General features: G+C 43.7%; 1 protein-coding gene across 1 annotated transcript in view; it reads left to right on the plus strand.

The window, feature by feature from the left end:
* The first annotated feature begins 874 nt into the window (after positions 1–874).
* Tmbim4 (transmembrane BAX inhibitor motif containing 4) overlaps positions 875–15,219 on the plus strand; it is a 19,200-nt gene continuing 4,855 nt past the window's right edge. The window contains exons 1-5 of the mRNA XM_021174437.2: positions 875–1,054; positions 8,680–8,788; positions 10,240–10,345; positions 13,394–13,427; positions 14,660–14,777. Of these exons, the coding sequence (XP_021030096.1) occupies positions 958–1,054; positions 8,680–8,788; positions 10,240–10,345; positions 13,394–13,427; positions 14,660–14,777 (464 nt within the window). The 5' untranslated portion in view covers positions 875–957. The remainder of the gene's footprint in view (positions 1,055–8,679; positions 8,789–10,239; positions 10,346–13,393; positions 13,428–14,659; positions 14,778–15,219) is intronic.

Here is a 15,219-nt window from a genome sequence, read left to right on the forward strand (position 1 = left end):
AAACTCATAGAAATAATTACAAGTGGGCCGGTTGGTACGCCTTAAATCCCAGCACTCATGAGACAGAGGCAGGTGGATCTCTATCAGTTCAAGACCAGTCTGGTCTACATAATGAGTCTCAGGGCAGCTAGATGCGTATTGAGACCCTTTAAAACAATAAAGATAAATAAAGTTAGTGGTGTCCTGGAGTATTTCTTTGGCGAGTCTACACCTCATGCTTGCAATAGTGTCATGACAGATGCATTTTGTTATCGCCACCTTCTCTGTCCTTCTTCCTTTAGTTTCGGACATGAATTCTATATTTGGCATTCAGTGGTCTTGCCTTTGTTCATCTGTCCAGCCTCATTCTTTGGCACTTGTCCTGTACACCACCACGATTACTTTGCCCTCTCAATTCGCAAACATCGATTCCGTGAAAACCTGAATTACGCCCAAGGGGTAGGGGTAGGATGGGGGGTGGGGTGGATTCCTACTTGTCTTTCAAGATGAAGGATTATTTAACTTTAAAAGGAGGGGGGTCTGTTTTAAAAGAAATGGTCAATAAACGAAGGCCTAAATGTTGCTTTAAAATAATTTTACTTTAAAGTGCATTCCTGGACCGAGTATTGAAGTGAATTAATGAGGGGTTGTTGAATTGATGCAGTAATCTTTCTATCTTGTTTGGCACTCTTTCTGGAAGAGATTCTCTAGAGGCCTAGAGGAACTTTTTAAAGAAAATCCTAGAAAAATTTCCCTTGCGATGACGTGGGAGAGAGCAATCTGTCTCCTACTAGAAAGCAACCTCCTCTCCTAATAGAGACTTTTCCATGGGAGCGATCGACTGGTTCGGCGCTCGCTGCAGCGAGGCAGTTCGGCTAGTTCTGTCTGGCGGCCATCCCGGAAGTGGGTGAAGGCGGTTGTGGTCAGTGTAGGCTCCCGCCTCCGCCGGGGCAGGTACGGGCGGGCGCTGCTGGCGACATGGCTGACACGGACCCGGGCTATCCCCGCTCGTCCATCGAGGATGACTTCAACTATGGCAGCTGCGTGGCGTCGGCCAGCGTGCACATCCGCATGGGTATGTGGCGGGGGTCAGGGGGACCAAGTGACCGGAGGGAGACATAGTTGTCTTCTAGACGTGTGGGCCGGGTCGCCTAGGCCAGCGGTTCTCAACCTGAGGGTCGCAACCGGGACCCTTTCACAGGGGGTCGCCTAAGGCCATCTGCAATCAGATATTTACATTTCGATTCGTGACAGTAGCAAAATTACATTTCTGGAGTAGGGACGGAGATAATTGCATGTTTGGGGTCAGCACACCAGGAGGATCCATATCAAGCATTGGAAATCACCGGCCGATGCCCTCATTTATTTGTTCCCCGTGCTGAGACCTTACCATCCTAGTCATTCCTGTCTCCCCGTGGGGTACAGAATTCGGCATACGTGTCTGTGATGACTGAGAAGTTTCCCAGACCGACGCATAAAGTCACGGCGACTCAAAGTTATTACTTTGAGTTTAGGCTGTTCGTTGACGCGTAACGAAGCGGAATTCACTGTCCACCAAAGGTCACTTTACAGAAGTGGACCTGATGCAAGCCTGCCTGGGCAGCTCAAACCGGTTCTGGATTTAAAAAAAAAAAAAAAAAAAAAAGAAGGTGGTTCTGACGCATCTAGAATCTTGGTACTTACCTAGCCCGATATTCCTGTAATGAATTTTGAAATTATTTTGACAAGTGAGCTCAGCTTTTAAAATATATTCATTATGAAAAAGTACTGGTAGCCAAAAATGTGCCACCCTAGACACCTTTGAGGTTCCAAGCAGTAATGTTTTGTCGCCCTGTTGTATTTCCTATCCAGCCAGAGCTTAATCATCTTTCAAAGCAAAAGTGAAATTGTAACCATAAGTAACTCGCCATTGCCTGCCGCCTCTGCCCTGGGCAACTCCCATTTCTTCAGTCTTTATGAAACTGTTAGAACTGCCTCAGTAAAAAAGAAATCATACACGTTAGCCTTTGTGACTGGCATGTTTCTATTAATGTCTTCAAAGCTCACCCATGTCATAGTGTATGTGTGTCTGGCTGTCATTCTTCCTTTCTCTCAGGCTTAGTCCAGAATGCCACGGTAGTTAAGATCATATCTGTTGGGTTTTCTTTTTTCCCTCTTCAGATTTACATTATTCACTTGGTACTGCCGTGTGTATTTACGATTCCCCACCCCTATCCTCCATGGCCGGATTGCTCATTTAGCCCTTGCTATTGAAGCATCCTCCTCTTTCTCTTTGCGCCTGCATACTTTTCTTTCTTCAACTCCAGGTCGTTCTCTTGAATGCTCAAGCGTTTGGGCAGTTATGGATAAAACTGTTTTGTAAACTCCCATGGGTTTTGTGTGTGTGTGTGTGTACATAGTTTCAACTCATTTAGATAAATACTTGGGTGCATGGTAGCTGGGTGGTACACAAGAGTGGACTTTGTACTGTAAGAAACCACTAGACTGTGACCCTGCATTCCTAGCAACAAAGAATGAATTCTTCTTCATCCATGCCATAATTTGTCGCAGTCATTATTTTGGATTTGGGCCATTTTAATAGGTTTTCTCTTTTTCTTTCTTTGTTTTGTTTTGTTTGTTTGTTTGTTTTGTTTTGCTTTGCTTACCAGGTATATCTTTTGCAAATATTGTCTCCCAATCGGTGGCCTGTCCTTTCATTCCCTTGATAGTACCCATTTTAAAAAATACTTTGTTGTTTGAGCATGTAGCACATGCATATGATGTGCATTGATCACATCTATCCCCCAACCCCAGCCCCCTCAGTTCCTCCTTATCCCTGCACTGCTTTTCCCTCTGAACTTCATGTGCTCCTTGTTCAAAACAAAACCCACTGAGTCCAGCAGTGCTGCCTCCATGAGCATGGTGGTAGGACATACAGCATGGGTAGCCACATAGTGTTGTAGAAGGAAACTGGCTCTCCCTGTCTTAGTCACTGCTCTATTGCTGTGAAGAGACACCATGACCATGGCAACTCTTACATTGGGAACATGCTTATAGTTTGAGAGGCTCAGTCCACTATCATCATGGTGCAGAGCATGGCAGCGCGCAGGCAGGTCCTAGAGCAGTACCTGAGAGCTACGCCCTGATCCATAGCAAAGAATGAGACAGACTTGGGGCTTGTTCTGGGCTTTTGAAACCTCAAAGCCCACCCCTAGTGACACACTTCCTCCAAGGAGGCCATGCCTCCTAATCCTTCTAATCCTTTCAAATAGTTCCATTCCCTGGTTACTAAGCATTTAAATATAAGAGCCTATAGGGGCCATTTATACTCAAGCCACACCCCCAGGAGTCAACTGCTCATAGCTTCTCAGGTGATCCTTTTGAATCCGTTTGAATCATGGCTTTTGGATTGCAGGATTTCATTTTTTTTTTTAGCCAATATTTCACATTTATTCTTTGACAGTTCCATACATGTATACAGTATATCCTGCCCAGCCCCACTCCCTCCAACAGCCTTTTCTCACCTTCCTATCCATTTGTTTGTTTGTTTGTTTGTTTGTTTAATACAGGGAATCCACTCAGTACTACCCACATTCGCATGGGAATGGGGCATCTACCTAGGCCACTAGGCAGGCAACTTACTAGAAGCTGTGGGGGAAGAAAACTGACTCCCACCAGTGGCCATCAACTGCTCCTTGCCTCTTGGTTTTCAGACCCTTGAGTCAAGGTTCTTTCTACAACTCTGCTATTCTCTAACATCACTTTAAAAAGGCACGTGTCCCACTGTGACCGAGGAGCTCAGCAGACACTTCCTCTCTTCCCATGAGCTCATCTCCCGTAGTCAGGGCAGGCTCTGCGGGAATCCCACCCACATCTGTTTTGACCGCTTGATCTTGTGCAGGTCGTGTTCAGGGAACCCTAGGTACTGTCAGCTCGTGAGAGCAGCAGCTGGGCCAGGACTTGGAGACAGTGTTTCTCAGGACTCTTCCCATCTTCCCACCTCTTCTTTAATGGTCCTGAGCAGGGGCTGGGGGGATGAAATAGACACCCAGTAAGGGGACAAAGGCAGGGGTGAGGAGAGGAGTGGGGAGGATTTTTCTCAACAGTCCCATGTTCTCAGCACTTGGAGTGAGTGTGGATTAAGCTGTGGCTTCTTCTTTTCTTTTCTTTCTTTTTTTTTTTTTTTTTTGAGACAGGGTTTCTCTGTGTAGCCTTGGCTGTCCTGGAACTCANTCTGTAGACCANGCTGGCCANGAACTCAGAAATCTGCCTGCCTCTGCCTCCCAAGTGCTGGGATTAAAGACGTGTGCCACCATTGCCTGGGATTATTATCATTATTAATACATCATTCTGACTACACACTAGAAGAGGACACCAGATCTCCTCATAGATGGTTATGAGCCACCGTGTGGTGACTGGGAATTGAACTCAGGACCGCTGGAGGAGCGACCAGTGCTCTTAACCTCTCTGCCATCTCTCCAGCCCCTTCATATATGTTCTTTATCGTGGTGAATTGGTTTCTTTTGGTTCCTAGCTAACACATGATGGTAGAATTTTATCACATGGTTTTTCTGTGTCAGTTGACAGCGACATGACATCATTTCCTCCCATATCTGTCATTCTATAAATGTAGTATATGACATTTGATTGACGTTCATGTATTGAACCATCCTAGCCTTCCAGGAGTAAATCCCACTTAGTGGTGTTTAATGTACTAATATGCCATCGACTCTTCTTTGTTGTTGTTGTCATCGTTGTTATTGTTGTTGTTGTTGAGGACTCTTGTGTCTATTCATCGGGCATGCTGTGCCGTAGTTTCGCTACACTGTTAACTTTGCTGCTCTTCATAGAAATGCTTGAAAGAAGAAGGGAGCTGGCCTATGTAGCAAGTACTGGGAGTGGGTAGGACTATGTAGCAAGTACTGAGAGAGAGTGGGTAGGACTATGTAGCAAGTACTGAGAGAGAGTGGGTAGGACTATGTAGCAAGTACTGAGAGAGAGTGGGTAGGACTATGTAGCAAGTACTGAGAGAGAGTGGGTAGGACTATGTAGCAAGTACTGAGAGAGAGTGGGTAGGACTATGTAGCAAGTACTGAGAGAGAGTGGGTAGGACTATGTAGCAAGTACTGAGAGAGAGTGGGTAGGACTATGTAGCAAGTACTGAGAGAGAGTGGGTAGGACTATGTAGCAAGTACTGAGAGAGAGTGGGTAGGACTATGTAGCAAGTACTGAGAGTGGGTGGGACTGAGAGTTTCCTGATGACATGAGACAGTGGATGGGCTCAGGGAAGGACAGGGACAGAAGGTGACAGACATGACACTACAGGAAACTATCAGAAACAATACATGAACACCAATCAAACTACAGAGGTGGTCCTGAGAGTGTCCGTGAGTGAGAGAGGCCTCGGTGAGGCAAGGTCAGACTTAAGGACTAATTTAAACCATTAAGGGATATTTAGCAAACACATTTGATTTTTTTCCTCAGCAACTCTGTACTAGATGCAAAGATAGATAAATAGAAGTTTTGCCGGTCACAGTTGCTGTTCTGAAAACACTGACTTGGCCAGCCCCTGAAATGACTTCTTTGTGGCACCTTGGCTAAATTCTGAAGTGCCAAATGCCAGGTTTGGAGGGGCTTTTGGGAGGAATGACACATCTGAGAACTGAAGTAAGGTAAGGAGGAAGTGGGACTCCATCCCTCGGAGCTTACACTTTACCTGTGAGGGAAGCTCATGGGGAGAGGTCATTTCTGCTGAGCTACTCCGTGCTGGGAGCAACACACCAATGTCACGTGGGAAGCGTGCCTACTTAAAGTGAGGTTAGGAGAGTAAGATTGTGTTGTAGACAGACCCTTGACTTGAAGCGTCTGAAGATTAAACACAGTCTGCCTGGTAGTATGCAGGCAAGCTTTGCCTCTGTGATCCCTCATCTTTAAAGCAGACAATTGCTGCATGTAACCGGATGCTTTAAGGGTCAGACAATTATTTAAACATTGAAACTTCTTAGATTTGGGAGAGAAGTAGTTTAGCATGAGACTCAAAAGTAGGTTTCACAGTCCCTAGAAGAACCTCCCCCTCCCTCTTCCCCCTCCCTCTCTCCCTCCATCCCGGCTCTACCCCCCCCACACACACACACTTTTTTTTTTTTTTACTTAGTTTTATTTTTGATTGATTTCTGTGTAGTACACATGACTATGACTGTATGGATCTCAAGCACTCAGTAAATTTGTTAGTATGACTAGCTAAATATTCAGGACCATTTTAGTTAGGAACCCTGGAAACTGGGCTGATAGCTAAGCTGACCACTTCTGGGTTTATTAAGTGATTCTCAGCTGTTTCTTTGTAATTAGAAGGATACACGAAATGCTTCCTTTAAAAATAAACAGAGGCCCTCTATTTTCCTCCTCCTCCTCCTCCTCTTCCTTTTCCTCCTCTCCCTCCTCCTCTGTGTGCACACCTTTTCTCCCAGCCCCCGACCCCATTTCCCCATGACGACTTTCCTGGCCTCAGTCCTTGGGGCCAATGATCTCGCCCACCTGAGAGTAGCTTCCCAATAAATGTGCCTTTAATATAAAAATAAAATAAACAATGGAGCTATTTATAATGTAAACATTTTCCAAAAGATACTTTTGGAATGCTGTACTTCTAATCAAGATTCTCTGGTGGAAAACAGCAAACCCTAAAGTTATAATAGAGAAATGATGTGAGAATCAGTTTCTGAGTGTGGTGTTCACAGCAGTGAGTAGTCACTGTAACACACACAACAGTGTGTTAACCTGGTCTCTTATCAGCATGCTGTGTGTATGGAAAAATTAAGATAGTACTATTTTGGACACGCATGAATGCACCTCATAGTTCACAGGTGTTATCTACAGACCTGTCTCATAATTGTATATGTTCACTTACTGTATCTTACATTTGAAAATAGCTATCCTTACAGTTGATCAATCTTGTAAAACATGGTGCTCTCCCATAGTGTATATTACCATGATTTATTTAACCATCATCTCTTGAGGGTCACCTTTCTTCATTCATATAGATATAAAGGTTAAATGCATTTTAAATTTGATTGACATTATCACCTGTTGACTTCAGCAAACAATACAGGAAGATAACCTTTTCTGCATCCTTACCTTTTATGAAGACTTATGAACTGGCAATCTGATAGATCTGGGAGTGGCCAAATAATAAATATTTCCAGCTTTGTGTGTGTGTGTGTGTGTATATACATATATATATGTATATATATATATGTATATATATATATATATAGTCTGTATAAAACTGTTCAAAAACAGTTATAGACGCTATCTCAAGGAATGAGTGTGCCTGAGTTCACTTACTCACAAAGCCAAGTTATGGGCTAGAGGGCCATAGTTCTTATAGTCTTGGGGTAGGTTCAAAATGTATCTTAAGTTGGATGTGGCCCACACACTTATAATCCCAGCATTTTGGAAGCTGAGGCAGGAAGATCATGAGTTAGCGGCCAGCCTGAAGTATAAAGAGACCTTGTGTAAACAATTGAATGAGAGAGAATGTGATTTTGGCTTTGGTTTGCATTTCTTTAGCTGTGTGAGTGAACACGAACATATCCCTGTATTTAGAGGTGGGCTCTATACTGGATGTTACATCTAAATACTAGATGTTCGGATGTAGCTGTATACAGTTGACGTGTCAGTCCTCAGCCATCAGGAGTTGTCATGTGGATGGGAAAGCAGGCGGTACAGACCTTAAGTAAAGCTGCTTAAATAAGTAGAGGAACGAAACGGATATGCGGCAAAAGAGACCTAAGTATGGCCTTAAAACTATAGTTAGGAGCTGGAGAGATGGCTCAGCAGTTAACAACACTGGCTGCTTTTCCAGAGGACCTGGGTTCAATTCCCAGCGATCACAACCTTAGCTGCTTACAACCTTCTGTAACTCTGGCCCCAGAGGATCCAATGCCCTTTCCTGGCCTCTTCTGGCATTGCGTGTATGTGGTGCACAGACATTCGTGCAGACAAAACACCCACACACATAAACAAGATAATCGTGGTGACAGCCCTTTTACTTATGGAATGGCAAAGAGCTTTATATTTTTAAGAAGTTTCATCGTAAAGAAGCATTTCCATTATATTGAGCTATATCTTACTCCTGTTTGTCATATCCAAAGTGGAACCATTCTGTAAAACTGCTGCCTTTTTCTTCCCCTCATTTAATGTTTTATGTACAAATAGGCATTTCATAGTTTCTTTTTATTATGATGAAAATATTTGAACTATCTGAACCACTAATTTAGTTTTTCTAAGCTTTATGGCCTTTGGGGAATTAGATATCCCTTCTAATTTTCTAATTATTTCTTTCCCTCTAGGTTTAGTTACAGGTTTTATTATTTAAAAGTGCTTGCTGCCAAGCCGCACCATCTTAGTTAGATCCTGAAACTCACATGGTGGAAGCAGGCTGACATTGGCGTCCATTCTCCTCCACACTGGAACCATGGCTCATGCCCCTCTCATCCACCAAAAAGAAAGAAAGAAAGAAAGAAAGAAAGAAAGAAAGAAAGAAAGAAAGAAAGAAAGAAAGAAAGAAAGAAAGAAAGAAAGCAAACCAAAACAAAACAATGACAAAGAAAAAGACAAAGACAAAGACAAAATCAAAAAACCCTTATTTTTCAAGAAAGTTGGTCTTGACAGAGGGACAGATATTTTGAAAACTGGCCACGTGACTATTTCCCTCTCTTGCAGCCTTTCTCAGAAAAGTCTACAGTATCCTCTCTCTGCAAGTCCTCCTGACTACAGTGACCTCTGCCCTGTTCCTGTATTTCCAGGCTCTGCGGACATTTGTCCATGAAAGGTAAGAGAAGAAGACAATTCTAAATCGTCTCCAGATATCTCATCTGATGAATGTATTTTTCTATCATAAAAGTCCATCATCTAACCCCTGTGAGCCTGACTCATTTTTGACAAAGGAGAATATTTCACAACACATTATTCTACCTCATCTTAATGTATAGTTTTATAGGGTTAAACCATAGAGAATTAATTAAGGTCTGAACTGCCTGATTTCTCATCCAGATGGCAGCTCTTGACAACTGAGAACTGACATGCCAACTGTATACAGCTGCATCCAAACATCTAGTATAGAGCCCACCTCTAAAGAAAGGGATATGTTCATGTTCCATAGTACTGCAGGCTACTGAGGTGCCTCAGCCTGGGAAGACTGTGCCAGGGGTAACGAGCCACGGAACCCACGAGGTGGAAAGAGAAAAGCGACTCCCACAAGTTGTTCCCTGACCCTTCACACATGTGTGTTGGCACTCAAACACCCATGTCCCTTCTCACACAGCATACAAACAAAATAAATAAAACTTAAAAAAAAAGAAAGAAAGAAAGAAAAGAAAAAATATTTTTGCTGTATGCATCACAATTGTTTCATTTCAGTGTATTTAATTGTACCATCTGTCTTTTTACCGTCTTGTCCCTAAAGCCTAAGACTATACTTGCAAAATAAAATTATGTGAAGAATATGTGGTCGTGTTAATCTTGTTTCGTTGACAGAATTATTTTGCCAAGAAGTTTCTAGAGGAGCTGCACCTGATCTATCACTTAAGAAAGATTTTCCTCTCAGCATAAGTATTTAAGTGGATAAAAATAAGATGGTTTCTTTATTTGAAAGAAAAATAGTAAAGAATGGCTATTATTTAAGAAGTAGATTGTCTCTCTTACCAAAGGAGATCTTAAACTATTGGTTGACTATTCTGTAATATAATTACTTAAATTATAGCCCTGTGGTAAATACCCTAAAAGAGTAGCCATGTGTAAAATTCACTTCTAATTTAATATCTTTTGCTTAATGTATTTTACTTAACAAAATACTATGCTAGTTACAAATATTACTGCACTGTGAAGGACATCAGTAAAGGAAAGATGGATAAACAGCCCCTCCCACTCGCTTACAGCCCCTCTCACCCTCTTACAATTCCTCCTGCTCTCTTACAGCCACTCCCACCCCCTTACAGTCCCTCCCACCTTATAGCCACTCCCACCCTCATAGAGCCCCTCCCACCTTATAGTCACTTCCACCCCCTTACAGCCTCTCCCACTCTTTTATAGCCCCTCTGTATTCCACACTCTTCAACTTTTCCAGTTGGCAAATAAGTTTTGTTTTTTTTTTTAATTTGGTATGGATCCAGATTTTTTTCTTGTAGTTCTAAGAACATAGAGAATACATAGATTTTACTAAGTTGTATACCATCATCCCAGCTATTTTAAGCATGAAATGCTTTTTAATGTTATGTCTTTCAGCCCTGCCTTAATTGTGGTGTTTGCTCTGGGATCTCTGGGCTTGGTCTTTGCACTGACTCTGCACAGACACAGGCATCCTCTGAACCTCTATCTACTCTTTGCATTTGTAAGTACTTTAATACCGTCTACGCCATTAGCATTTAACCTGGGCTTCTGAAATGCTAGTGTGTGTGTGTGTGTGTGTGTATTGGTAACAGTGGGAGAATAAAACCGAATTGTGTGTACATGTGCTTGTCTGTGCATTAGCATGTGGGGATCAGAGGCTAGTCCTAGGTGTCTTCCTCTTTCGTTGTCCACCTTGATTTTGAGACAGGGTCTCCCCAAATCTGAATGTACCGTTTCAGCTAGACTTGATGAGTGCTAAGCCGCAGGGGCCCGGCTGTCTCTGCCCTCCAGCACACGGGTTACAAACATCCCTCACCACACCAGGCTTTACTTGGGCTGCGGGGATCTGAACTCAGAGCCTCATGCTTGCTCAGCAAACGCTTCACCCACGGACAGGTCCATCGCCCAGCCCCGAAGCTTTAGCTAGACTACGTTAGGACATGACTTACGCGTGGATTCTTGCAGCACTCAGAGCCCCCTCTGCTCTAGTGGTTCTTCTGTTCTTAGGATTTAGTGGCAAACACAGCAGCCTGGGATCAGATGGCCGGGCCTCTCAACCCTCTGCATGTGCAACATTTGGCAAGGCCTTTTTGTACACAGATAAAATGAAAATTGTAAGATATGTCATCTGTGTGACACTTTGTGCGTCCAGATTTCGGAAGGTTGGAGCAGGAGCTTGCATTGTGCCTTTAACCGAGAGAATCCAAGCTCACGGTGAATTCTATGTTACTTTCACATCTCCTCTCGGTTCTCTTAAAGCCATTCTTTGTTTTTTAACTTGTTAAAAATTTATAGATGGGAGAACCTAACATTAGGTTCTATTTACTTGCTGAGACAGTTGTTAAAATTAAAATCCCAGTTGACTTCTATAAAAACTTCATTTTAATTCGAGTAAGGTTGGTAACGCTCTGTGTAGTTTTACATTATCTTGTTTCCTCCAATACTGTCTCCTGACAGCTTTCTCCAAGGCATTGGAAAAGCAGTATGTGTTGTCAGATCAGAGGAAAGAGGCCAGTGTTGTGAGTCAGATGCTTCAAATAAAGGCCTGTGTGATTCTGCAAATGGTTCATTGTCAAGTGATGCTCATGACTTTAATAATTATTCATTTAAGTCTTAATTTCTGTAAGTGTATGGGCCCCAGCCCAAGCTGCCTCAAACAGGGAGTTCATTTTCAGTGTGTAAGGGCAGCTCACATAGCCCAGCTCCTAAGAACTAGAGGAAGGTTCTGGGGCAATGCTATTGGATAACTGAGTGGTAGGCTGTGGTCTCTGTGCCGCCTCTCCGTCCCACGCCTGCCCTTGCCCAGTGTTTCCCTTCTCACTCTAACCTGTCATCAGCCCACACAGCTCATTCTTCTTCTCCTGTAGCTCCCACTGCCCCTGCTTCACTCCTCCAGATGCGGAAAGGAAGTATCTGGCTCTGCAGATGACAGTGCAGATGTGAACCAACATGTAGTGTCCAGTCCATGGTCAGATCCCAGTTCCTGTCTCGTCCGTGCAATGGGAGACGAGGAAGAGGCAAACAAACAAACAAACAAACAAACAATGAAACCTAAGGCCACGCACATGGGCCAGCAAGATGACTCAGTCAGTAAAAAGCTTGCAAGTCTGATGTCCTGAGGCCAATCCCTAGAACGCACGCACATAAAAGTCGGAATGAACCAGCTCCACAAAGCTCTTTCCTCTGGCCTCCGCTGGTCTCCATGGCCCTGGCATGAAGACCCTTCCCATGAACATTTAATAACAATCAATTTAACACACCTCGGCAGTGATGCATGGCTCAGGGGTTAAGAGCACTGACTGCTGTTGTAGTTGAGCAGGGTTCGGCTCCCAGCATCCACATGGTGGCTCACAGCACTTTAACCTCTAGTGCAGTTCTGTGGGAGCTGACATCCTCTTCTGGTCTCCATACGTACATAGCACACACACAAGCATAATTACATACAGGGCACAAACAGGCAAACACTCGGACACATAAGATAAAGATAAATCTTTAAAAAGTCATCATCTTCAACTCTGTTGCAACCTCTTTAAAAAAAAAAAACAAACTGGTTTCTTTGTAGCACAGGATAGACCCCGTTTTGCCCAGCAGAGAGCTCTGACTAGAAAAACCTCAGGCCGGGCGTGGTGGCGCACGCCTTTAATCCCAGCACTCGGGAGGCAGAGGCAGGCGGATTTCTGAGTTCGAGGCCAGCCTGGTCTACAGAGTGAGTTCCAGGACAGCCAGGGCTACACAGAGAAACCCTGTCTCAAAAGAAAAAAAAAAAGAAAGAAAGAAAGAAAGAAAGAAAGAAAGAAAGAAAGAAAGAAAGAAAGAAAGAAAGAAAGAAAGACCTCAGTCAGTGGTGTCATGAGCAAGATGGCACTTGTCATTATGTGACCCACTCCCCGTGGGCTTCGCTAAAGCTGTTTAACAAACAAGGAAGTGCGGAGAGCACAGTTCCTTCCTCGTTGCTCCAGGAACTCCTCCGACACGGTTTCGTCATTGTTGAGTTTTGTTTTTTTCTGTTGTCCTGAGGCAAATTAAGAAAGGAAAGGAATTTATCCAGTTCTGTCATGGTGTGTGTGTACACGTGTGTACTTATTATTTCAAACAGTACTGTTTCAGAGTGACACAACACAGGGGGTCAGTGTGACACTGTTCTCATTCATCCATATTAGTATTTACCATCTCCCGTCTCCTGTAGGTGCTTTACCAAAGGTCGTCATGTTACATGTATCTACATATAACAAAGGTCGTCATGTTACACATATCTACATATAACAAGAGAAAAATAATCTCCTATGTGAATTCCACGGTTTAACCTTCCTATTACAAAACTTTGGCTAAAGCTTAAAGAGCCACAATGAGGATGTAAATATTCACAATGCACAGGGGCCCCTGGGATTATACTGTCCTAGCCCATGCGTGCCACAGGTTCCTCTGAAGCTAACGTGAGACCATCCCCCTGGGACTACTGGACTGCTAGACATGAGAATGTGTGTGTGTGGGAGGGGGGTAGGTAGAGTCCATTTTTCATGCCTCCCTTAATGAGAGTTTCTTTCCTTAGACACTGTCAGAATCCCTGGCCGTGGCAGCTGTTGGTAAGTCCCTTCACGTGTCACCGTTTTACTATGGATAAAATCTTTCAAGTAACAAGGTATTTGGGGTTAAACTTTAACATCATGAGATATTATATTCAAAACATGACATTTATGAAGATTGTCGGTAAGCACAAGTCAAATATTTATACTTTATGTAGTTCAGCCAAGCTGAGAGGAAACGGAAACAGAAGGAGGGGGGACCAGCTTTTCACTTATGATTTCCTGTTGACAGAAATGGGATATGAGAGTTGATCCCCCCTACTTCCAAGGTCTCTTCTGTCACAGTTCACTCCCTAAGACCTGCTGGAATTAAGTTGTGGCTGCTCCATCCTCCTGTTCCCCAAATGGCACACAGGATGCAGATTCATTTCTGTTCTGCATTTCATGTGTTTCCTGGCCAAGTGTCTGCTATAGTTTTGTGATGTCCCCTAATAATGTCTTAAATAAAAAATTCAGTGAGCCATAATAAAAATTCATAGTGTTCGCAGGTGGGTTACTGTGGGTGTCACAGAGATCCGCATTAACTGTTTGAGTACCAGCAAGTCGCTCCCTATAAGAAAAGCATCTCTCTCTTTCTGTTCTGCCTTTGCTGCTTGTAACCATTTGGTCCTCTGTACCGTGCGTAAATGGCAGGCCCTCTCAGACATCCTCCTTGTTTTCCTTGCTCAGTTGCCTTGGGCTGGGCTGCTCAACTGATTGGGCAATCTAAGTGATGGTTAACATTGCTACCCTTCTCTAGGAACACACAGCCAGAAGTTCCAGGCAGGGCACTGCCACACCTAACCACAGGGACCTGACAAAGACCCTAATAAGTGCTAATGGAGCCAATCCTGGTCATCTATAGACTATCTCTACAGTTTGGTTAACTATAAGATAATGTCACCTACTACTTATTTTGTATAAATAACTATTTTGGAGTTTTTAAATTTTCCTATGTGTGTGGTTTTATGGTATCAGTATATTCAAGGCTGGGTGAGGGATTTTAATTGTCTGTATTGGTAAGTGGAATAGAGGAGAGCCAGAGTGGAGAACCAGAGAGGAGCAGGGTTGATCTGATTAAATACGCAGTGAACACGTGTGGGAATGCTACAGCGAAACCCTTATGCCTAGATAATTAATACACGTATCAAGAACATTTAAAAAACTAAAACATAAGAGAATTCTTTTGTGGACGTAGGCAAGGCTGATTGTCTTGGCTGTTTATGCATGTTTTAACAGGTTTATTTTTGCAGTTACCTTCTATGATGTATATCTGGTTCTGCAAGCGTTTATAATGACTACTGCAGTCTTTCTTGGCTTGACTGCCTATACTCTACAATCAAAGAGAGATTTCACCAAATTCGGAGCAGGGTAAGTACTAAATCTTGGGACACATACACACACACACAAACACACACACACACTATATTACAAGTAGTTAGGAAATGCTGTTGTATTGGTGTCTGCATCTTTAACATGGAGGCTAATACAAAGCCATCTCTGAGTGCTGGGACTAGGTCCTTCTCTCTGAGTGCTGGGACTGGGTCCTTCTCTCTGAGTGAGTGCTGGGACTAGGCCCTTCTCTCTGAGTGCTGGGACTAGGCCCTTCTCTCTGAGTGCTGGGACTAGGTCCTTCTCTCTGAGTGCTGGGACTAGGCCCTTCTCTCTGAGTGAGTGCTGGGACTAGGCCCTTCTCTCTGAGTGCTGGGACTGGGCCTTTCTCTCTGAGTGCTGGGACTGGGCCCTTCTCTCTGAGTGCTGGGACTGGGCCCTTCTCTCTGAGTGCTGGGACTGGGCCCTTCTCTCTGAGTGC

The sequence above is a fragment of the Mus caroli genome, chromosome 10, assembly GCF_900094665.2.
Source record: "Mus caroli chromosome 10, CAROLI_EIJ_v1.1, whole genome shotgun sequence".
Lineage (NCBI taxonomy): Eukaryota > Metazoa > Chordata > Mammalia > Rodentia > Muridae > Mus > Mus caroli.